Genomic DNA, 25,745 nt, shown 5'->3' on the forward strand with positions numbered 1-25,745 from the left:
TCCATTTTCATCTAAAGTTTTCAAGAGATCAGAAACACTTCACAAACAGCTCTAGTAAATAGTCTCTCTTTCCTACCCCAACTCCACAGAGTTGTTCCATCGGGAAAATTGATAAACACTGGAAATGTTGATTTCAGCTTGTTTGATGCTTGCACTGAATATCATGTGTAATGGGGATTAGATGCTGCTAATAACCACATTTTACCAATTAATGCTATATTTCTGTTACAAATTCTATATCCTGTTAAAATACAAACTAAAAATTATAAAAATGTTAATCGTTAGATGAAATGCAAGATTAAGTATTTTTTCAACAACTGGGATTGGTTGTTGTTTTTTTTTTTTTAAACTAAAATGTTGTGTTCCTGTTCATTTTGCAATATCCTGGCATTCCCCTCTTCCCTTTAGACAGTAATTACAGGACACAAATATTAAGCCATGTAAGATATCTGTCGGAAGAAGCATCTGCTTTTTTGGCAAACTCCATAGCGTTGGTAGCACTGGAACTGTTGCTAAATTGTTTGTCACAGGGGTTAGACCACAGATGCGTTTTCTGGCTGACATGAGAGCTGGCATGTCATTTTCTATTTATTCAATATATATATATTTTAAACACTGAAGAACTAGTGCACATCTGTGTATATGGGAATCCAGTCCTATTAAAAACACCTTGTACATGATTGTAAGTCTGCTGTGCCTGCTGCTTATTACACTTAGCATAACTGTCTCACTGTTACTATGTGCACACCACCAACCCAATCTTAAAATTAGTATGTAATCTCTTTGGAGAAGGCCCAACTTTTTGTTATTTACGTGTCCTGTACCTAACACATAGCCTCCCCGCCCCTTCCTCATTCCTGAGCAAAGCCTTTAGGCACTACAAATAATTATTACATGATGGTTTAAAAGGAGGTGGTACATTGCTATGACTGTCTCAGTCTACATAACTCATTTGGCTACTGTCTATGAATTAAGTATTAATTCCATACACTTTCTGTTGCTTGCACATGCAGTTTTGTATTTAAGCTTCATAAATACAACCTTACACATGGTAAGTCACGGTCACTCTAAAATCAGTACTTACGCCATTCACTTATTTTACATTATGTGTAATTTTGGATATATTTCCAAACAGCACATGGTTCTAGCTATTTCCAGCATTTACAAAAATAGCTATGTTGGCATGTCCCCGTCACATAAATGCAGTGTATACCAACTGCAGGAGCTTTTCTTATCTGTGTAGGAATACACCTTCCTAGCTACGTTGACAGAAGCACTCTTCCAGCAGCTTAGCTGTGTCTACACTGGGGATTTTGTTGGCATAGCTGTGTCTGTCAGGAGAATGGGTTTTTTTCAGACCCTTGACCAACATAGCTATGCCAATATAAGGTTTTAGTGTAGATCAAGCCTCAGAAACTGAATAAGACTTAGAGACTAATTACCGCACAGCTGCTAACAGGCAATGTCAAATATTGGCTGATAACTTAAAATACTCTACTCACAAACATAGTAATTGCCATTTGTAAGAGGCCAATGGGTCACCTAATCTACCACCCTGTTCTGGTACCAGAATCTCCCCATACCAAGAGTGAGTAGTCAGGTCTCATCCATAGGGGGTGGGGGGACATGCAGGGGAAACATTTCCTCACCCCAAGCCACTGAACCCCAATGGAGCTGTTCTAAAGCCACTGCTTCAACCTCTGCAGATGCTACAACCTCCATCCTCAGTGTGTTCAATGGGTGCATCAACTATCCATATTTTGTATAGCAGAGGATATACCAGCCCTACTCCTGCCTTTTCCTGGCCTGCTCCTTCCCCCTGAATGGAAACACAGGGGGAGCCTATGTGCAGCTGGGCTGTGACTGGGCTCCCAAATCTTGATCTTCACCTAACAGAGCTGCACCGATTCCTCTGTGGAAGAGGAGGAACCAACAGTTGGCTGTTTCAGAGGAAAGCATGAAATGCACACAAAGAGCCTAGTTATGTGAGTTTGCATCATGGAGGTTGGAAGTTAGGAAGGGAATGTTCTTTTTGTCCCCAGCTGAATATATATTATTTAGCACTAGGCTAGAATATACACTGAAGTATCTATCATCTTTGTAATTTATCCCGTCTAGCATAATAGCAAATACTATTCCTCGTTGAAACATTTAGTCTATTTTGAAATCTCAGCCCTGGTCTACACTAGGACTTTAGGTCAAATTTAGCAGCATTAAATCAATGTAAACTTGCACCCATCCACATGATGAAGCCCTTTTTTTTGACTTAAAGGGCTCTTAAAATCAATTTCCTTACTCCACCCCTGACAAGTGGATTAGCGCTTAAATCGGCCTTGCCGGGTCGAATTTGGGGTACTGTGGACACAATTCGACGGTATTGGCCTCCGGGAGCTATCCCAGAGTGCTCCATTGTGACCGCTCTGGACAGCACTCTCAACTCAGATGCACTGGTCAGGTAGACAGGAAAAGGCCCGCGAACTTTTGAATCTCATTTCCTGTTTAGCCAGCGTGGCAAGCTGCAGGTGACCATGCAGAGCTCATCAGCAGAGGTGACCATTATGGAGTCCCAGAATCGCAAAAGAGCTCCATTATGGACTGAACAGGAGGTACGGGATTGGATCGCTGTATGCGGAGAGGAATCCGTGCTATCAGAACTCCGTTCCAGTTATCGAAATGCCAAAACCTTTGTAAAAATCTCCCAGGGCATGAAGGACAGAAGACATAACAGGGACCCGAAGCAGTGCCAAGTGAAACTTAAGGAGCTGAGGCAAGCCTACCAGAAAACCAGAGAGGCAAACAGCCGCTCCGGGTCAGAGCCCCAAACATGCTGCTTCTATGATGAGCTGCATGCCATTTTAGGGGGTTCAGCCACCACTACCCCAGCCGTGTTGTTTGACTTCTTCAATGGAGATGAAGGCAACACGGAAGCAGGTTTTGGGGATGAAGAAGATGATGAGGAGGAGGTTGTAGATAGCGCACAGTAAGCAAGCGGAGAAACTGGTTTTCCCGACAGCCAGGAACTGTTTCTCACCCTGGACCTGGAGCCAGTACCCCCCGAACCCACCCAAGGCTGCCTCCTGGACCCGGCAGGCGGAGAAGGGACCTCCGGTGAGTGTACCTTTTAAAATACTATACACGGTTTAAAAGCAAGCATGTGAAAGGATTAATTTGCCATGGCATTCGCGGCTCTCCTGGATGTACTCCCAAAGCCTTTGCAAAAGGTTTCTGGGGAGGACAGCCTTATTGCATCCTCCATGGTAGGACACTTTACCACTCCAGGCCAGTAGCATGTACTCGGGAATCATTGTACAACAAAGCATTGCAGTGTATGTTTTCTGGCGTTCAAACAACATCCGTTCTTTATCTCTCTGTGTTATCCTCAGGAGAGTGAGATATCATTCAAGGTCACCTGGTTGAAATAGGGTGCTTTTCTTCAGGGGACACTCAGAGGTGCCTGTTCCTGCTGGGCTGTTTGCCTGTGACTGAACAGAAATGTTCCCCGTTGTTAGCCACGGGGAGGGGGGAGGGTTGAGGGGGTAGCCACGCGATGGGGGGAGGCAAAATGTGACCTTGTAACGAAAGCACATGTGCTATGTATGTAATGTTAACAGCAAGGTTTACCCTGAAAGAGTGTAGCCATTGTTTTATAAAATGTGTCTTTTTAAATACCGCTGTTCCTTTTTTTTTCTCCACCAGCTGCATGTGTTTCAATGATCACAGGATCTTCTTCTTCCCAGAGGCTAGTGAAGATTAGAAAGAAAAAAAAACCCACTCGTGATGAAATGTTCTCTGAGCTCATGCTGTCCTCCCACACTGACAGAGCACAGACGAATGCATGGAGGCAAATAATGTCAGAGTGCAGGAAAGCACAAAATGACCGGGAAGAGAAGTGGCAGGCTGAAAAGAGTAAGTGGCGGGCTGAAGACAGGGCTGAAGCTCAAATGTGGCGGCAGTGTGATGAGAGGAGGCAGGATTCAATGCTGAGGCTGCTGGAGGATCAAACCAATAGGTTCCAGTGTATGGTTGAGCTGCAGCAAAGGCAGCTGGAGCACAGACTGCTGCTACAGCCCCTGTGTAACCAACCACCATCCTCCCCAAGTTCCATAGCCTCCTCACCCAGACGCCCAAGAACGTGGTGGGGGGGCCTCCGGCCAACCAGCCACTCCACCACAGAGGACTGCCCAAAAAACAGAAGGCTGGCATTCAATAAATTTTAAAGTTGTAAACTTTTAAAGTGCTGTGTGGCATTTTCCTTCCCTCCTCCACCACCTCTCCTGGGCTACCTTGGTAGTCATCCCCCTATTTGTGTGATGAATTAATAAAGAATGCATGAATGTGAAGCAACAATGACTTTATTGCCTTTGCAAGCGGTGATCGAAGGGAGGAGGGGAGGGTGGTTAGCTCACAGGGAAGTAGAGTGAACCAAGGGGCGGGGGATTTCATCAAGGAGAAACAAACAGAACTTTCACACCATAGCCTATCCAGTCATTAAACTGGTTTCCAAAGCTTCTCTGATGCGCACTGCGCCCTCCTGTGCATAACCAGCGGCCAGGAAATTTGCCTCAACCTCCCACCCCGCCATAAACGTCTCCCCCTTACTCTCACAGATATTGTGAAGCGCACAGCAAGCAGTAATAACAGTGGGAATATTGGTTTCGCTGAGGTCTAAGCGAGTCAGTAAACTGCATCAGTGCGCCTTTAAATGTCCAAATGCACATTCTACCACTATTCTGCACTTGCTCAGCCTGTAGTTGAACAGCTCCTGACTACTGTCCAGGCTGCCTGTGTACAGCTTCATGAGCCATGGCATTAAGGGGTAGGCTGGGTCCCCAAGGATAACTATAGGCATTTCAACATCCCCAACAGTTATTTTCTGGTCTGGGAATAAAGTCCCTTACTGCAGCTTTTGAAACAGACCAGAGTTCCTGAAGATGCGAGCGTCATGTACCTTGCCCAGCCATCCCACGTTGATGTTGGTGAAACGTCCCTTGTGATCCACCAGAGCTTGCAGCACTATTGAAAAGAACCCCTTGCAGTTTATGTACTCGCCGGCTTGATGCTCTGGTGCCAAGATAGGGATATGAGTTCCGTCTATGGCCCCACCACAGTTAGGGAATCCCACTGCAGCAAAGCCATCCACTATGACCCGCACATTTCCCAGGGTCACTACCCTTGATATCAGCAGATCTTTGATTGCGTTGGCTACTTGCATCACAGCAGCCCCCACAGTAGATTTGCCCACTCCAAATTGATTCCCAACTGACCGGTAGCTGTCTGGCGTTACAAGCTTCCACAGAGCTATCGCCACTCGCTTCTCAACTGTGAGGGCTGCTCTCATCTTGGTATTCATGTGCTTCAGGGCAGGGGAAAGCAAGTCACAAAGTTCCATGAAAGTGCCCTTACGCATGCGAAACTTTCGCAGCCACTGGGAATCGTCCCAGACCTGCAACACTATGCGGTCCCACCAGTCTGTGCTTGTTTCCCGAGCCCAGAATCGGCGTTCCACCGCATGAACCTGCCCCATTAGCACCATGATGCATGCATTGGCAGGGCCCATGCTTTCAGAGAAATCTGTGTCCATGTCCTGATCACTCACGTGACCGCGCTGACGTCGCCTCCTCGCCCGGTATCGCTCTGCCAGGTTCTGGTGCTGCATCTACTGCTGGATAATGCGTGTGGTGTTTAATGTACTCCTAATTGCCAAAGTGAGCTGAGCGGCCTCCATGCTTGCCTTGGTATGGCGTCCACACAGAAAAAAGGCGCGGAACGATTGTCTGCCGTTGCTCTGACGGAGGGAGGGGCGACTGATGACATGGCTTACTGGGTTGGCTTACAGGGAATTAAAATCAACAAAGGGGGTGGCTTTACATGAAGGAGTATTTCAGGCAGGACTTCACGGAGGGTTCCAATAAGAAATGGTGCACCTAAGTAATTGTTCTTATTGGAACAAGCAGGTTGGTCTGGCCTCTGATTGATACATGGCTAGATTTACCTCACTGCACCTTCTCTGTGAGTGACTGCAGTGTGACCTAGAGGAATAAGTCCCCTAGACGGGGGGAGTGAGGGGCGAAGCAAATGAATACAAAACAAATCTAGTCTATTTCTTGTTTTGATCCACTCCATCTATCTTTTACATCTTTGGCTGGCAGAAGACGGTGCAGAAGGACTGCAAGCCATCCACATCTCATGGCTGCTCGGCAGAAGATGGTACAAAAGGACTGCTAGCCATCCTCATTTCTTGCCTGCCTGGCAGAAGATGGTACAATAGGACTGCTAGCAATCCGTATCACCTGCCTGCTCACCATAAGATGATTCAATAGGACTGACTGCAGGACTAAAGAGAATGACCTGGTCAAGTCACTCCAAATTTAGTCCCTGCGCCCACGTCTCCCCAGCCGCTCCTGATCGACCTCACAGAGGCGACCAGGAGCACCTCGGACATGACGATGATGGCTACCAGTCCTACTGTACCGTCTGCTGCCACAAGGCAATGGCTTGATGCTGCTGTGTAGCAATGCAGTACCACGTCTGCCAGCACCCAGGAGACATACGGTGACGGTTACCTGAGCGGGCTCCATGCTTGCCGTGGTATGGTGTCTGCACAGGTAACTCAAGAAAAAAGGCGCGAAACAATTGTCTGCTGCTGCTTTCACGGAGGGAGGGAGGGAAGGAAGGGGGCCTGATGATATGTACCCAGAACCACCCGCGACAATGTTTTCGCCCCATCAGGCATTGGGATCTCAACCCAGAATTCCAATGGGCAGCAGAGACTGCGGGAACTGTGGGATAGCTACCCACAGTGCAACACTCCAGAAGTTGACGCTTGCCTCGGTACTGTGGAAGCACTCCGCCGAGTTTATGCACTTAATGCACTTAGAGCATTTTCTGTGGGGACACACACACTCGAATATATAAAAACGATTTCTAAAAAACCGACTTCTATAAATTCGACCTAATTTCGTAGTGTTGACATACCCTGAGAGCCTGTCTATTCTGGGGATATTCATATCGCTGTAGGCCCACTCCTCTTGAGTAGATGTGGTGCACCAACACAACATAAGGCTTGAAGCAGCACTGCTTACTCTGATTGATGTGGGGCCCTCTACCCTGGAGTCTGAGTCTCAGTTGCTCTGTACCTCATGCTGTCATTTACACCCATGCAAGAAGAGCTAACTGGGTGCAAAATGCTACCAAATCAGAATGGTAGTACTGTATCTTACACAACCTTGCACTAGAGTGAATGACCACACTAGGTGCAGACAATAGAGAATCATGTGCTTCGGTTCTCACTGTGAAGCTACGCAAGTACAAATATTTCCTTGTTATACTTTTGCCGTGGCAGTGAGTTGTGCAGATTATGTTGAGCAAAAGGTTGTATAATTAGTTTTGAATTGCTTGCTTTTTAATTTCAACACTCATTTGCCTCTGTATTATGCAACATGATAAAAATAGAGCTGCTACCATTTATTATAGGAATAAGTCACAACAGGATGTGCATTATTTTATTAGGAGGCTACTGGTGCATGGCTCAAATTCATCTACCAGAGAAGTGCACCAGTAGCCTACTAATGCACATGCAAGAGTGCATAACTGCTAGCAAAGTTTGGCTTGTTCATTTTCCTTTATTTAAAAAAACAAAACAAAACTGTTTTGATTCATGTTTATGTATACCTATGCTTCCACCACAAAAAGTAGCTCCTCACTAAGGGAAAGTAGTAGGGAAAAGGCTATACATAGAATTTCTCTACAGTTTTGAGATTATACATATTAATTTTACCAACACTCTTCTCTCTTTGTAAGGACCTTGACTATTTATTTATTCAGACCCCTTCTCCTAATTCCCTTTCCCCAGAAGCTCAGCTGGCCAAGCAGCTGTAGTTTGTGTCCCAGGAGTAAATTCAATTCACTTTCTTCTATGAAAACCATTTTGTAATAGCAAATAGCTTCCAACTTCGCCTTTACACTTGAAGAAGAGATAAAAGTGGGTGAAAGGGCAATAAACTGCTGTTGAAATGGTAGTTTGGGCCTTCAATGGAAAGAAATGGGACTTCAAACCTGTCACTATTTTCTCCTTCAGCCCCTTCACACCTAACACCCTTTCCATACCATATACTCCCCCAATCAATGTTGCCCCATTCATCCATCTCATATAACGGGTGCAGACATTTGAGAGACCAGGCCCCAGCTGTGCATCATTGGGAGCGGGTGTAGGTCTGTGATATCACCAGAAGAGACCAGCCAGGCATACTTGAAAGCTATATGCTGGTACTGCATATTCCTGATCCTTCTATGCATCTCCTTTCCAATTTGCTATAAGTATACAGAAGTATATGGAGCTGTTTCAATAATGTTTTCCATAAACAATCAGCAGCTCTTTAAGGATGAATTAAGACACTTCTCTAACAATTTAAAAACCAACTACCAGGACCTTAATTTGAAAACCAAACCACATTTGTTTAAGGTTGTTAAGATTTAAAAAGAACACTAGTGGTGTAGTTTAAATACACTTCATAGATATGATTCTCCATTGTCTTGCATCTTGTTTAGTTATTTACATCTGTACAAAGTGAGCACAAAATAGGTATACAATACTGTCAAATCAGTTTTACATCTGTTTTTCACGTGTAAATGACTACACAGGGTGATAGACAATAGAGAATAAACCCCAGGTATCATAGAATCATAGAATATCAGGGTTGGAAGGGACTTCAGGAGGTCATCTAGTCCAACCCCCTGCTCAAAGCAGAACCGATCCCCAATTAAATCATCCCAGGTATGGCAGTAAGAGTACAGCTGTACTAAATTTAAAAATGAATACTGTCCTGGTAAATATTTTAAAATGCAAGGAAGATAAGGTATACAGCTTGCTCTCATCAAAAAAGGGTTATTTTTGCTGTAGGTCAGGCTGAACCGTAGTGATATTGAGTTTGCAGTTCTCCATGTGAAGGAGAACACAGCATCCACGGAAGTAAATTTCCTCCATAGGAAGAGACACAAATTGAAGACAGACATGGAATATAAGCCGCTGAATATTATTATACCACCATGTAACATTTGCTGGTTTCCATTTGGGAATTGGGGGGGCGGGAAGAGACAGTCCTGAAGCTTCCTACTCAGATTCCCAATTGGTGCAAATCAGCCTAGCTCCATTTACTTCACTGGTGCTGATTTATACCAGCTGAAAATTTGGCCCTGGTGCTTTTTGCAAATATCAGTAATGTATAATGCCTACGGCTTGGAAAAGGCTAGTTATGCTTCAAAAGTGTATTAAAATTGAATAAAAATTTGCAAGACAGCAACAATATGCGAGTTAGCTTCTATAGAAAAGACTGAGGAATAAGTTCTGCTTTGACTTACCTACTGATCTCTCAATTTCATTGTGACTGTATGCAGTGTAAATAAGGCCATGGGTAAAATTTTCTAAAGTTCCCAAGTGACTTAGAAATGTAAGTCCCATTTTTCAAAATTGACTCAGGCACTTGGAGCCTAAGTCTTATTGAAAAATAATGGGACTTAGCAGCTTAAGCATCCAAATTACTTTTGAAAATGGGACTTTGGTGCTCTTGAAAAAAATGTACTCATTGTCTACAACAGTGGTGGGCAACGTGCTGGCCACTGCTTCCCGCAGCTCCCATTGGCCGGGAAGGCGAACCGCAGCCACTGGGAGCTGCGGGCGGCTGTGCCTGCGGACAGTCAGTGTAAACAAACTGTCTCGCTGCCCACCAGTGGATTACCCTGATGGGCCGCAGGCTGCCCACCACTGGTCTATAGGGAGGCTTTTGGTACTGGGGTAGCTGCACCAATGCAAACCCTTGGTATAGATGTATGGCATCAGTGTAAACAGTGACCTGCAGCTTATGCAGGTGTAAGTTGCACAGGTGCAAATCAAGCTAGCAGTTCTATACAAGGAATTTGCTCTAGTGCAGACAAGGTCTTACAAAAGTACTCTCACTGAACACAATACATTATTTAGTATACCTCAGAGAAGGACAGCCAAAGTGAATTCTGTTTAAGCCTAGAGGTGGGAGAGACAAGAGAACTTACCTCCATAGTTTCAAAGGAAAGAACATGATTTAGAAGTGCAGTTCCCTAATGTCTAGGGAAATCTGGCTAGATTGCAATGAGGAACAGAAAGAGTGTGCTTCTCTGGGTTGCTTTCCCTTTTTAATAAGGAATATGTGCATGAGGACAACACCTTTTCTTTTTTGTGATTTATCTGTCATAGCTGTTCAATCCTCTACTGAAGTTATGGTGTTCTCTTGGATGATGTTACAATAACCTCTTCTGCATTCAAACTCCTGGATTCGGGATGGGGGAAAGGGGTGCTTTAGGTTACACTGCACAATAACCAATTTTTTTGAAAGCAGGTTATTATACAAAGGGTAAAGAAAATCATAAATTGAAATGGTCTTACAAAGATTTCTATTAAAGGGATAGTCAATTTAAAAAATAGGAATTAAAAATCCCACACATTTTTGTCTGAAAAGGTCTAATCTGCTACAGTTATTTGTAACTCCCAAGACTTCTGGAACTGAAAGAGGTTACAGGGAAACGTATTCTTTTCATTTTTCCACTTTGTTTGCTTTGTGCTTCTGGCAGCACTTTGTGTACCTAATCACGGAAACTCCCTGTGTAGCCAGTCAATTCCTCTCTGTGAGAATGACAAGAGAGACACAAAACATTTTTTAAAATAGCAAAATGTGACTGCAAAACAAACAAACAAAAACCGGCAGGGGGATATAGGGGCAGGTGTAACATCTGAAACTACTTTAAACACTCTCTAAAAATTTTGTTTAAAGTGTATACTTTATGTTGAGAGTTTCCCTTTAAGTATCAGCAAGTCCTACATGCTTCTTATGTGCTACTTCCAAGAAACAGATGCCAAATTTGTGGCGGATACCACCATTCTTATGTGCAGGTCAGATGACCAGCGTTCTTTATTTCCACATCTACATGACAGTCTTGAATTCACAGCCTGATTCATGTCCTGGTAGAATGATAACCTACCCAAATATCTGTTATATCCAAGAGCTGTTGGATCAGAAGGTGGCTTTATTTTTGTTTGATGTTAGCTAGCTCAAGGACACTGGTACACGACTACATGCAGTGGCCCACCAGAGCAGTTATGCTCCTGATATCAGCAAAAAGCCTTATGGTCCGATATTCAAAGCTGTTAAGCATCTTCAGCCCCAACTGACTTCAACAGAATTTGTGAGTGCTCGGCACTTTTGAAAAATCAAGTCATTAGTGACTACCAGCTGAAAAAATGAGAAGTGTTATGGCAAAGCATAGTCGGGGGCTTACTCTCCCTTGCACTACATCAATAAGAATAAAATTGATGGTCAGGGTCCACAGTTTAGAAGCAGCTCTTCCATTCATCAAGACAAATTATTGAAATCATTATAGAAGTGGCAAGTATACTGTGAAATGCAATTAATCTGCATGTGCACAACCTTTTAAAACCTTTTGGTAATTTTCACATCTTCAAGTCACCAGTCTAGACTGCAGAACATATTAAGCACAAAGACAAACTTTCTAAAGTCACCAACATAAAATGTAATATACCAGCTTTTACTCAATGCAAAACACATGGGAATACACTCACTTAAAATGGACATAAAAGCCAACAATATTTTACAAACAGAACCAAAGCAAAAAACACTCCCAGTCTAGTTTTACACTTTCCAAGCTCTACACCTAGAACAAGTTAAAAAGCACTGGTGGTCAAAGTGTGGTTGTCCAGAGGATTCTATTAATGCCCCAAAGATGACACCCCTCCTGTAGGAGTAACTGCTGGTGGGGTTCGCCAGTAGGTTTAAACTAGTGCAATAGGAATGCACTGCCAATACCCGCACTTATGTCTAGGTCCAAGCAGTTTCTGAAGAAGGAGCTGGAGTTGTTGCAATGTCCTGGGTAAAGGACATTGAGAAAAATCAGGTCCTGACAAGGTTGGGGATGGAAAGTGGACTCATAGGGAAGACGGATTAGACAGGAGCCTTAAGCTTCGAACATCAGGAGTTAACAGTTCCTAGGTTGGGTATGAGAGCTGTTGTAATGTCAAAAAGTGTTAATACAGTTGGCCACATTCTGAGGTCTGGCCAAACTGTGCTTAGTGCATGCCCCAAGGGGAGAAACAAAGATGACTTCACATCACCTTTAGGCCACTCAATTCTAGGTCCAGCAGAGGTCTGATTAAGCCTCCAGTGCAATTTGCACCCTACTGTCAGTGGCCATTCTAGTAGCAGAAAATCACTTAGCACCCTTTCCCCAGCTGAGCACCTTACCCTAGCAGCTTCAAAGTGGGGTGGCACAGAGCCAGCATAAGCATGCTGAGGGAAGCCCCACCTGGCCTGTTAAACCAGCTTTATGTCCCCTTCAGGAAGCTAGAGTGGCACAGAGGATTCTTGGCAATCTTAGAATCAGACCCATTATAGGGAAATAATGGTGCAAAAGATTCTTAGTGACCTTAAAAATCAAGCTCTTTATAGGAAACAGACTTTAAACTGACATGTATACGCTAATTTAAAGGTAGTAAATACATCTGATATTCATATTTCCCAAACAGAGTCACAGTTGAATTGTACCAAATGTTTTTCCTGTGACTGACCATCATGAGTGGAAGGCAAAAATGCTCACAGGGCATGAACATATCAACATACATGAACCCATGAAAGTACCACATGTGGCAACATTGCCTTGTTTGAAAAAAAAACAGCATAAAAATAAACCTGCAACACAGGGAAACGATTAAATTTGAATTTAAAAAACATTTGCAAATCCACATGAAAAATGATTATATGTGGAGGTATTTTTAGCAAGAGCTTGTCCCTTATCAGAATCAACATACATCAGAATTGTGGAGAATAATTTCCTTCATAAGTGACATCTTCCATTCTGCAGTTCTCACTGTCATATTACAATTGTGTTTTATGCTACACTTCCTGTTATTCTTGAAATCAGAAGTTATGGCAATTATACAGTGATGGTAGAGGTGGCACATCCATTCTAAACCCATAACTCAGTGGGTCTCAACCAGTGGTACATATACTCAGAGGTCTTCCAGGGAGTACTCAATTCATCTAGACCAGTGTTTCTCGACCTGGTGCTTGCAGCCTCAAGGGTGGTCATGGGACAGGTTTAGGGGGTTTGCAAATGGAGGGCTGGCATTAGGAGGTGGCAAGCAGGGTAACTGCCCCAGGCCATAGCCGAAGTGAAGTTACATGCTTCAGCCCCAGGCAGCAGAGCTTGGGCTTCAGACAAGGCTCACAAGTGCAAAACAGGCTCAGTACCACATTGAAATGTAAGTACAATACCTATATTCCAATGGCTAGATTTTATAATTATATGCTAAAATAAGAAAGTAAGCAATTTTTCAGTAATAGTGTGCTGTTTGTGACACTTTTGTATTTTTATGTCTGATTCTGTAAGCAAGTAGTTTTTAAGTGAGGTGAAACTAGGGGTACTCAAGACAAGTCAGACTCCTGAAAGGACAGTCGTCCAGAAAGGTTGAGAACCACTGCCTTAACTTATTCCCAACGATTTGCCTTTGGGCCTGAAACTTCAGTTTTTGCCTGAGCCCAGAGATAACTTTTTTTTTTGAAAGTGTGATGATGAAACAGACATTTTTTACTTATCTGAGTATAAAAATGGTTTTAAGCTATTAAGAACATTGTTCAGATGTTTGGAGCTCAAAATAACTGAAACTGCCTTGTCTTAAAACTAAAATGTTGGCATACACTTAGTCCGGAATGATTAAAGTATCCTCCACATTAAGAAATCTGGATTTGAAACAGAATTATGAACGTTCAACAAGAGCAGGACACTGCTCTTCACTGCATGCTTAAGTCAATAAGGAAAATAGCACCGCGAAAGGCTGCAGGGATGGGATGTATGATAGTACAATCAATCATCTTCATAGCCATTCCTGAACATGGTCTACTTCAAAAGGAGAAGAATAAAGATAGATCTAAAAACTTTTCTCAGTATTATTTAATGTAGGTAAAGCACTAGAGGGTCAGGATCCTCAGCTGATGTAAACTGATGTAGCTCTACTTAAGTTAATGGAGCTATACTGTTTTACACTAGATGTGAATCTGGTCCTATTAGTACTAAATACTGATACTATAATACAACTATTATACAGATCCACTATAATCACAGAGTGCCGCAACAGTAACCACTTTACTAACACATGTGCAGGCAGCTGGCCAGGATACTAGTACTATTGCTGGCATCACAGCTGGTGCACATGGGCCGAGCACCTGCCTGAAACAGTGTTCTGTTGTGGGGTGGGAGGACACTTCACTCCATCTCTACTTCTCCGTCCCTGTCTTGGCACCAGTCTCCTGTCAAACACATGCAAAAAAAAAAAAAAAAAAAACTGCTCGAAGTGGCCACTGAGCCTGCCTCAGCTGTATTTTTACCAGTGGTGCTCTATTCGTTGGTACATCAGCACTGCTTAAAAATCCTGCCCCTAAACAGGACAGGAAACCATTGATGGGGCCCTAGACTGTAGAGGAAAATTCAAGAATGTATTTGCCAAATATAGTAAAGGGGATCTGCTTGCAGATATTCCATGAGTGGTTAGCTGCTAAGTGAGAATTATTCACTCAGCTGTAGTTGCACTATTATAGTCACTTCCCATGTACGTAAACTCTAAAGAACTTGGTCCTGGTATACCAGATAACAATTGCTCAACTTCATTTTCCTATAGCAATAATCCTACCTTTGCAACATGTCAACCTGTGTAACTACTGAATTCTTAATGTTTATAACAAACTCTAATAATGATTTACAAGTGCATCCCAAATAAGTAAATGATTACAGCAGCCATATTACCTTGAAATTGAAAGACCAGGGGCTGGATCCAGAAGAGAATAAACTGTGAGTCTGAGTAGCTCTGATTTCATTGGTTTCATAAACTATGTAGTATTGGGCCCGTTCAATATTTGGAAAGGAGACACCAAGGGGGAAAAGGAGTTAATGAAACATATAGGTTCATAAGTTTTAAGGCCCTTGTGATCACATAGTTAGACCTCCTGCATAATACTACGTGAAATCTGAGAGCCTGTAACTCCTGCATTAAGACCAATAATTTGTGACTGAATTAAGTATCTTTCATACACAAAACTTTTGCTTACTAGCCAGAAATAGGACTCCTGCTGAAACACACTTTCTCCTTTAACTGAATAAGCAAACTACAGACTTGGGCACTGGTGTCATCAGTCCAATTTGTTACTGGAATGGATTTATTATAAAAAACCATAATACTAATTTGGGGGCAAATCCCAATTACTTTACTAACACAAGTATTCCCCTGGACGTCAATGAGACTACTCCTGTACATATGGCAGGCAGTATTTGAACACCGAATTAGTCACTTGGATTCTGAACCGTGCACATGAAGCTTTATGACTAACTTATTCTTGCAACAATGCATACATATATATTTATGGCTGAGATTACACTTTGATGCTGAACCATTAATTTCAGTGATTTAAAACTTTTGGGGTTTCTAGAGCTAATAATTCAGGGTTATTCTAGTTGGGAGGTGTCATCCCCTCACCCCCAATTGTTTTTTTGGGGGGTGGGGCAGGGGCGTAGTTGGGTGGAGTGGTTTGAAGATGTTCCATTCAGCCATTTTACAGGCTCAAATACTCAGATAAAATGAGTGCATTTCAAAAAAAAAAAAAACATAAATTAGTACTGAAATACACTATATACAATGTATATCTTTACAAAAGCAACAATGATGTTAATAAAGTGCAACATTAGAACTGAGATCACACAAGGTCAGGAACTTTGAAAGAATGGACTCCACAGCAAGAAGAGGTTACTCAGCTTGTGCAATAACTGCAGTTCTTCAAGATGTATCCCCCTATGGGTGCGCCACCTCCAGTGCACATGCAACTTTGAGCCCTGTATCAGAGACTTTTCCTCTCGCAGTGCCCGTTCGACTCATACATGCGTCCCTATGCCTCCTTGTGCCAGGCACCTATATAAGGATGTGTGAGCAAACTGCCCTCAATTCCTTCTCCTGCTGAATGTCTCCACAGAGAGCAGTCCAAAGCAGAGGGGAAGGAGGATGGGTTGTGGAACACCCAAAGGGGGACACACCTTGAAGAAATGCAGTTACTGCACAAGATGAATAACTCCTCTCTTTCTCTGAGTAGTGTCCCTGTGGGTGGTCCACTTCAGGGGACTTCTAAGCAGTTTCCCCAGAGGGGAATTAGGTAGAAGGTGGGAAAACAAGAAATCAGAGTCCTTAGGGGGAACGTAATACTTTTTAATCCGCTCCTTTGCATGCTGATGGAATAGTAGCAGGTGTTTGCCACACAGTTTTACCTCGATCCAGGAGTGCCTCGCTGATGGGTACGCCACCCTTAAGTGTGTTATTGACTGTAGGACAGCCAATATCTCGTGTTGTGAATCCCTGACCTTTTCTAGTGGAATCTGAAGAATGACAGCTATTCTCTTTATGAGGTCTTGCAATTGCTGAAAATTGTTGGTCATGGAAGGTGGTGGAGGTATAACTGCTTTTTGTGAGGCAGCTGGTTCTGGAGGAGAGGACTGAACAACCCTAGTCTCCCTTTGAGATGGTACCAGTGGTCTGGAGAATTGCTGTTGGTAAGCAACCGAAGGATCCCGCATGGCTGTGTGGGGGGAGGGAAGAGAGGCATACAGGAGAGGAGGGTTGCAGGGTTGGTTCCACCATTCTTGATGATGGTCATTATCTTTTCTGTAACGGTCAACAAATGGGTCCTGACAGGACATGTTGGGAACCCTGGACTGAAATAGAAAAGACTGATTTGAAGTCCCCTTCATCCTCCTCATCCAGTGGAAGAGCCTCCAGAGAAAAGGATGGAGAGTCCTGCCGAACGGGGGACAATAGCAGGCTGGAGACTGAGGTCTTGGTACCAAAAGACACTTCATACCTACAAGGAGCCGGGATTCAGGCTCATCTGATATGGATGGGTCTCTTGTGTATCTAAATTCTTATGGTACTGAGTAGGGAATTGGTACCAACATGGACACCGAGATGCAGTAGCTGAAGCTGATGATACCGTCTATGGCAGGTGTGCCGATGTAAGCCCCCCGATGGAGTCTGGCACCATTGCTTGCTCTGTACCGAGCGTATCAAATTGGTAGGTGCAGACTGAGGGATTGAGCCTGATGGTACTAAAAAGGGGCACTTACCCTCCTAACCTGACTCAGACACTGGTTGAGTGTTCCATCATTAACAGTCTCAGCTTAATCTCCTTGTTCTTCCTTGCCTTCAACCTGAGAGGTAGGCAGAAATTGCACTTCTGGGAGATATGGGACTCCTCCAAATAATGAACACACTTAGAGTAGCCATCACTTACTGGGATAGCCTCTTGGCAGCATAGGCTGCATGTGAAGCCTGGTCAGCCAGGCATGCCCCACCAGGAAGACAAGGCTTCTGAAAGAAAGAGAGAGGAGGAGGAAAAACAAAAACAAAGAAACAATCCTCTCACTGTTAACACTTATGTAATAAATATAACTACTAGGGCTGTCAAGCAATTAAAAAAATTAATCGTGCGATTAATCGCACTGTTAATAATAGAACACCATTTATTTAAATATTTCTGGATGTCTTCTACATTTTCAAATATATTGAATTACAACACAGAATACAAAGCGTACAGTGCTCACTTTATATTTATTTTTTATTACAAATATTTGCACTGTACAAAAACAGAAAATAGTATTTTTCAATGTTGTGCAATCTCTTTATCACGAAAGTTGAACTTATAAATGTAGAATTATGTACAAAAAACCCTGCATTCAAAAATAAAACAATGTACAATTTTAGAGCCTCAAGTCACTCAGTCCTACTTCTTGTTCAGCCAATCACTCAGACAAACAAGTCTGTTTACATTTGCAAGAAATAATGCTGCCCGCTTCTTGTTTACAATGTCACATGAAAGTGAGAACGGGCGTTGGCATGGTACTTTTGTAGCCGGCATTGCAAGGTATTTATGTGGCAGATATGCTAACCACTTGTATGCCCCTTCATGCTTCGGCCACCATTCCAGGGAACATGCTTCCACGCTGATAATGCTCGTTAAAAAAAGTATGTGTTAATTAAATTTCTGCCTGAACTCCTTGGGGGAGAATTGTATGTCCCCTTCTCTGTTTTACTCACATTCTGCCATATATTTCATGTTATAGCAGTCTTGGATGATGACCCAGCACATGTTGTTCATTTTAAGAACGCTTTCACTGCAAAGTTGAGAAAAAGCAAAGAAGGTACCAATGTGAGATTTCTGAAGACAGCTACAGCACTCAACCCAAGATTTAAGAATCTGAAGTGCTGTCCAAAATCTGACTGAGACGAGGTGTAAAGCATGCTTTCAGAATTCTTAAAAGAGAAACTACAGAACCCAAACCACCAAAAAAAGAAAATTAATCTTCTGCTGGTGGCATCTGACTCAGATAATGAAAATTAACATGCGTCGGTCTGCATTGCTTTGGATTGTTATCGATCAGAACCCATCAACAGCCTGGACCATGTCCCTTGGAATGGTAGTTGAAGCATGAAGGGACATATGAATCTTTAGCACATATGGCATGTAAATATCTTGCAACACTGGCTACAACAGTGCCATGCCAATGCCTGTTCTCATTTTCAGGTGACGTAAACAAGAAGCAGGCAGCATTATCTCCTGTAAATGTAAACAAACTTGTTTGTCACAGAGATTGGCTGAACAAGAAGTAGAACTGAGTGGACTTGCAGACTCTGAAGTTTTGCATTGTTTTGGTTCTGAGTGCAGTTACGTAATAAAAAAAATCTACATTTGTAAGTTGCACTTTCACGACAATGATTACACTACAGTACTTGTATTTTTCATTTTTACAGTGCAAATATTTTAAATAAAAAATACCATACACTTTGATTTCAGGTTTCAGAGTAGCAGCCGTGTTAGTCTGTATTCGCAAAAAGAAAAGGCATACTAGTGGCACCTTAGAGACTAACCAATTTATTTGAGCATAAGCTTTCGTGAGCTACAGCTCAATTCAGCTCACGAAAGCTTATGCTCAAATAAAGTGGTTAGTCTCTAAGGTGCCACTAGTACGCCTTTTCACTTTGATTTCAATTACAACACAGAATACAATATATATGAAAATACAGAAAAACATCCAAAATATTTAATAAATTTAAATTGGTATTCTATTGTTTAACAGTGCGATTTATACTGCAATTAATTGCAATTATTTTTTAAATTGCAATTAATTTTTTGAGTTAATCGTGTGAATTAACTGCAATTAATCGACAGCCCTAATAACTACTAAAAACAACTAATGACACTAACAAAACAAACAACTATAAAAAGCACATAAAATAGCGGAGGCACCCTTAAGGTGGGCACGCTAGAGATCCATCTCAGTCTGAGATGGAGACTGAATGCGGTTCACCTGTGCATCCCTATACAGACTCAGCATCCAGCATGAGGAGGCACAGGGCACATGTGCAGGCCGAACAGGCATTGCTAGCGGAAAAGTCTCCAATTAAGGGCTTGAGAGGTGCCTGTGCACCTGCAGTGAAGAGTCCATAGGAACTTAACTGGAAGAAGAACTAACAATGTTCCCTATTGCACACCTTCTATATGAATTCATAAAGAATCTGAAAGCCTCCTGCAACTGGGCCAACCACCCTCAGCTCTCATTGCAGCAAAAGCACCTTGTAAAATTGAGCTTTCTATCCGTGTTGTGGGCAATAGGGAAGAGAGCTGGTAAGACCATAATTTTGACATTTGTGCAATTAACATTTCAGACTTAGCATCGAAGTAATGCCGGACTTTATTTCCCCCTAATCTTTTTACCTTGTATTAAACATCCATATCCCATAGTAAGTAGATCATTAAACTGTGGAATATTTGAAGCAGCTCCCCGGTCACTACATAAAACAAATAAAGAAATACTGCTTTTTCTTTTATTGGTGTTATACTGTACTCTGTTGTTAACTAGCATTTTTAATAAGTTCAAAATCAACAAAAATATTATACAGTGAATTATGACTCTGCATTCCTTTCCATGAAAGGTTCCCAACTTTTTAACATGTTTAAGGTTTTTAAACACCCAAATAAGTTTAAACTGTAGTTCTGATTCCTTCAAAAGTTTTCCCTATATTTGGAGCATATTTTGAGACCAATTAACTTTAAGCCAAGACTAAGCAGGCCTGTAGTTTAATTAAACCAGTGCAACTCTGGGTAAAGTAGTGTTAAATCCATGTAGTTCAACCAGTGAAAACTCCTGTATATAAACACACGAACTGATTTAAACCCAGTTTATGTTGATTTTAGCTTAAGTTAGGGGCAAAACCTAAATCAATAGAAACCGATTTTTATATCAGTTTAAGAGTGACCACACAGGAGTTTACACTACTTTAAACTAAAATCTACTAGAAACAATTTAGTGAAACGTGTGCAAGTTGTGCGTAGATAAGTCCTCTAACATTTGAATTAGAAACAATGCTAGTTTAAGTTCTCTGCTTAGCTAACACATGGCTCTCCCCTGCACTCTTCTCCCCTCTCTATTTGTAACTCATCCGTTCCCTTTCCTGTTGCATCAGGAAACTGTAAATACAGTGGCTTCTGCAGGGCTCTGTTATAATTACCACAGTGTACTGCAACTGTGAAACTTATGCAAAGTATGTAACAACTACTTCAACAAGCTAGAACAGGCAGAATTTAATGTGGTTCTTTTGGCTTTCTAGAAATCCTTTCTAACAGTTCACGAAGAATGAAAATGATACATTTTTGGAAAATATTTAATTTGGCATAAAATTTTAAGACATAACATTTTCCCCTAAGCAGCTCTCGTTATAAAATAAAAGCATCTGCTTTACAGACCACTAAAAACTTTCATAAGACGTTGAAGACAGCGAGCTCTGAAGGAATGCTAGTACAGAGTTCCTAGTCTCCATGACCTTTTATAACTTTTGTTTTATCCTGCCTCTCAAAACAAATCTAGACCAATAATAGAATGTTTAGAGCTGTGAAAAATGCACTCACCAATACAAAAGAGATGTATTAGTAAAAGCTACCATTTTCACCAAATCCTGTGAGAACACATTTTAAACCACCTTCTCAGTATTTTATTTACTTGACTTTAGTACTATGGTGATATATGATAAACCCTGTCAAGCCTCAGGAAAAGGTTCCCCTCACCCACTGAGTAATCCCGGTTTATAGTTTACTACACTTTCTGAAATGTGTTAAGTCAAGCATTCTTCAGAGTTGAAAGTTTCAAAAAAGAAACAGCAGACATTCAAGACAAAACATACACTTGTTTTCTCCCAAGTATGTGTGTGTGTGTGTGTATATATATTTACACACACATACACACACTGTAAAACAATTAAGCATTCAAACAAACAGACAAAAGGGTAATCCAGCAACCTGTAAGAAATCTTAAACAGCAATTTCATTTTTTCAAAATATAGAAAACGTAATCGATCACTTTTTCTAATCTAGAATGTCATATCTGACTGGTTAGGGCGCTTCCTTTTATTTTTTTTCATTCAAGTTTGTATTATACCTATAGAAACTCACTGATTGTTTATGCTTGAGAGATCAGATTTGCTCAGTGCTATACAAACATCTTTACAGGAGCATTACAAAAAATAATAATAAATGTGAGCTTTCTCTGCACTGATATTCAATAGAAAAGCTGAGAGTCTGGTTAAGTCCATGTAAGGTCATTAATGTCAAACATACTTCATATGCAACTGATCAGGTCAATGCAAGGAATAAAATAATACCAGTCTTACCAATTTGAAAAAATAAACTACTAATCATAATACAACAAACTCAGTTATAAACTAAAAGTGTATTTGGTCTCTTTCTCCAATCCCTCCCCCTCCCCCATACATGCACATTCATAGAACAGTACTGTGCAAGAACTATTTCTTAGATTTTTCTACAGAGTTTCATGCTTTAAATTCTGACCATGCCAGTTATACTCCTTGATCTCATAAATTTAATGAGATCACTTGACATGCATATTTACAAAAAAGAAAACTGAAGCAAGAGAAGAAAAAAAAAAAACCCCTACAGAGCTGTCAAATGGTATATAGGATTACAGGTACAGCATCTTGATACCTTAAACCCATCATCCTGAAAGTGAAACATTTTTTACTTGAGACTAGCAATGGTTTGTTTCATTTAAATATTTTCTAAATGCCAGTCTTATCTTCAAACTCCAAGAAAACCCCACCGATGACATAGAAATTGCTGTGAACAGAGCTGCATGAAAGGATTAATCAACTGCATAGTACGTCAGTCTCTAAACAAGGCAAAACACTGAATCAGAGTTAGATTCCTCACCTGCAGTTACACCCAGTTAATCTGCTTGAAAGCAGCAAACTATGTAAATCTACTTATACTGGTGAGATAAACATTACACTCATCAAAATGTAACAAGAACCACTGTTACCAGGCAAAGCTGTTAAAAATAAATTAAAAAAAAAAATCACGTGGCTTTCTTACAGAAGCTCAGATACCGATCCAGCATCTACTGGTGAGACTCAATGGTTATTTCATCCTAAACCTAAATAGCTACTTGCTCTGGCCCCCAAAAATCAGAGATGAGGAAAAGTGGGCTGAACACAGTGATTTAAAATTCCAAATCAAATGTCTACAGCAGCTCTACAGATACAAAGAGCAGATGGAAGGGAGGAGACCCAATTTTCCATCACATTGGCCTTACACAGGCGTAAATATGTTGTCTTCATTGTTGCTACTTTGGATTTACACAGGCGTAACTGAAAGGGGAAAATTCAGGTTCCCTATATATGTAGGTTGTATTGAAAAGAGACCTAAAAGAGTCTACAGTAGAGGGTGAAGAGGTATTACCACTTATTATAGCCTCTTCACAGTAGACAGAATATCCTCCTTTAAAGGAAGAGTAAAAATATTTAGCCACTTTCACATAGCATGTATGATCAGAACTGTTTTGACAGACAAACTACTGAAGTATAAAACCAACTGGGATAGGCAATGCATTGCCCACATTCTTCAGCCAGACTTGAACCTGCATTCTGTTTTTGTCAGGGCATTACCTGCCAAGTTACTACTCACTTTTGCAGCTTCAAACTTTGACATAAGCTCAGTAGGAGCATTTTTAATGTGCTCTTGTCTGTCCGCAATGCAGGCAAATCCTATTTAACACAGATGACTTCAGAGACCAGAGCTTGCTGCTCACCCTACCACTATAGAAGAGAAAAAGATTAGGCACCACCCACCTCTGTCTGACCTGAAAATGAAGTAGCTGACTGGCTCCTAGAAGCCTGAGTTACACAGAGAGACACAGATAGCAAGCATAGTACTGTAATCACAGATTCCTTTGTAAAATTAACATTACTTTTAGGCAACAGATAGATTGTATCAGTGAAATCCTGGCCTCACTGAAACCATTGGGATTTTTGCCATGGATTACAATGAGGCAAAATTATATTACAATTCCTTCCCACTAAAACTGACAGGGTACTTCTTTCCTTTTGCTGATAGATTGCAGTCAACTTTCAGCCACAATCTCGCACCAACCAGAAATTATGATAGAAAAAACAAATTATTTTATCAAAGATTCAGGATTCTATTAAAATCTTACACCATTCTGCTACCACTAAAAACACATTATAATTAAAAAGCCAGCACAGGCTATCCCAGAGTATTTACTTTTAATTTTAAAATTCTTTTAACTCCTCTGTCTCATATACTGAATACTCCCTTTTAGCATAGAAGAAAACTAGCCTCTTAGAATAAAATACAAATACAAATGTTCTGAAAATGGATTAGATTTAATTGTACATCAGTAAATCTACTTTATAACAAATGGAGGATTAGACTCGTATCCTGTGACACTAATTCATCCATGCAGGTGAAGTCTAAGTGAAAATGAAATCACCAAGTCACTCTTATTCCCAGTGAAGTCAATAGGAGTTTGCACACACTTCAGCGGGAAAAGTTCTCAAACCCCAGCTCCCTATGTAGAAAATGTTTGAATAGAGAATGGCTAAACACTAACAAAAGAAAGCTTTGGTACCCTGGGTCTTAGGACTACATAATACCCACACATTCATTTCTTTCTCTGCTACTGAAAGAAAAAAAAGTCTGTTTGTTTTTCTAATTCAGTCAGGCCTTTTAGCTCTTTGAATCTAAGGAGTGCACTGTGAAAAGAAGAGCATCTTATCAGCATGCTCCAGACCAGCAGGCTAACTCAGATCCCTACACAAAACATACAACCCTTCCAGTAAAAAGGCCTCACCCTCAGAGTTTTCCTCCCTATTTCCTTGCTAACACCCTGTTGCACGCTAACAAACAAATGAATACACCAGACCCTAAGGTGCCTTAATTAACTATCAGGTCAGGTAATTTAAGAAAATAGCGTCTAATACATTGGCTTCCCTTACAAAGTATGTAGACGCACGATACAAGAGCTTCACTGTGGTTGTATCGGGGGATTTATTGAAAAGAAAATCATCACCCAATAATCATATTTTATCACATACACACTTCAGATGCAAGATGCAATGATAATGACACAATGTTGGGTGTCATCTGCAGAACGTTGTTGAGATAGCATCATAAGTGATTTGTACAATAAGGAGAGTGATCACTTTAGATAAGCTATTAGCAGCAGGAGAGTGGGGTGGGGGGAGGGAAAACCTTTTGTAGTGGTAAACACCCATTTTTTCATGCTGTGTGTGTATAAAAAGATTTTCTGTACTTTCCACAGTATGCATCCGATGAAGTGAGCTGTAGCTCACGAAAGCTTATGCTCAAATAAATTGGTTAGTCTCTAAGGTGCCACAAGTACTCCTTTTCTTTTTACAATAAGGATGTTTCTTTAAAATGGGGGAAGAGAGCAGCAAGTTATGAAAGCTCACTTAAACTCCAAGTAAAGATAAACCTAACGTACACTGTTGCACTGGTTATCATAATCCTAATAATTCATATGCTTACCTATCAGAGAAACATACATGAATTGGAATTTTTTTAAAAAATCCATTAAAATCAATAATTCCATGAAGCCCTGTAGTAAAGTGACTCTCCATTACAATGTGATGTGATCTGATATTTCTATCTTTAATGCATCCCAACTCCACACAGAGTGACAATACCTCCTTCACCATTATTATGATAATTTGTTTCTATTGCTGAGGGGGGCAGACACAAAAGGGGATTTGTGTTTCCTCCCTCCCCAGCCCCCAAGAAAATAAATGGGGGGGGGGGTGAGTTGATTGTTTTTTCGGTCAACCAGACATCTTGTCACTGACTTCTAATCCATGTAACCTTTTCTATACAAACAGGAGGGTCCTCACTTTTCCTGACAAACCTGAAGCATGTGATTTTTGTTTGTCTGGTCAAAGGTTCAATGAAAACGGGTCTGTTTTGTAGTAAATAATAGTGTGACGATGCCAACACTAAAAATCAGAAACAGGAAACAGTTTTCCTAGTTTCTCCCACCGCAGCAGGGGATGTTGGTCTAACCATTCCAGCTGCTTTCAAAACTTAAGATGCTAAAATGTCCGTTTCAAAACAGTTCCATAGATGTGAATGGTCCAAGCTTATCGAAACTATCTGTCTGCTCATAAAATGTCACAGGGTTTCCCTCGCACTGCTAGGGGGAGGCCGGGGGCGGCGGCGGGTGACGCTCAGCCGCGACAGCAGAGGGGTTTTTGGAGCGTATGGGGCTTTTCTGTTTGTTTTGAAAGCACGTTC

General features: G+C 41.5%; 1 protein-coding gene across 12 annotated transcripts in view; it reads right to left on the bottom strand.

Annotated features, from left to right (window-relative positions):
- RBMS1 (RNA binding motif single stranded interacting protein 1) overlaps window positions 1-25,745 on the bottom strand; it is a 205,043-nt gene that overhangs the window by 108,838 nt on the left and 70,460 nt on the right. For 2 of the 12 annotated variants that reach the window (XM_043525849.1, XM_037912627.2), the window contains exon 1: window positions 23,103-24,610. The exons of 9 other annotated variants lie outside the window; for them this stretch is intronic. In XM_043525849.1, the coding sequence (XP_043381784.1) occupies window positions 23,103-23,126 (24 nt within the window). In that variant the 5' untranslated portion in view covers window positions 23,127-24,610. Of the gene's footprint in view, window positions 1-17,196; window positions 17,328-23,102; window positions 24,611-25,745 lie in introns of those variants that run through there. One more of the 12 variants, XM_037912628.2, reaches the window with a different exon arrangement.

The sequence above is a fragment of the Chelonia mydas genome, chromosome 11 (assembly GCF_015237465.2).
Source record: "Chelonia mydas isolate rCheMyd1 chromosome 11, rCheMyd1.pri.v2, whole genome shotgun sequence".
Taxonomy (NCBI): Eukaryota; Metazoa; Chordata; order Testudines; family Cheloniidae; genus Chelonia; species Chelonia mydas.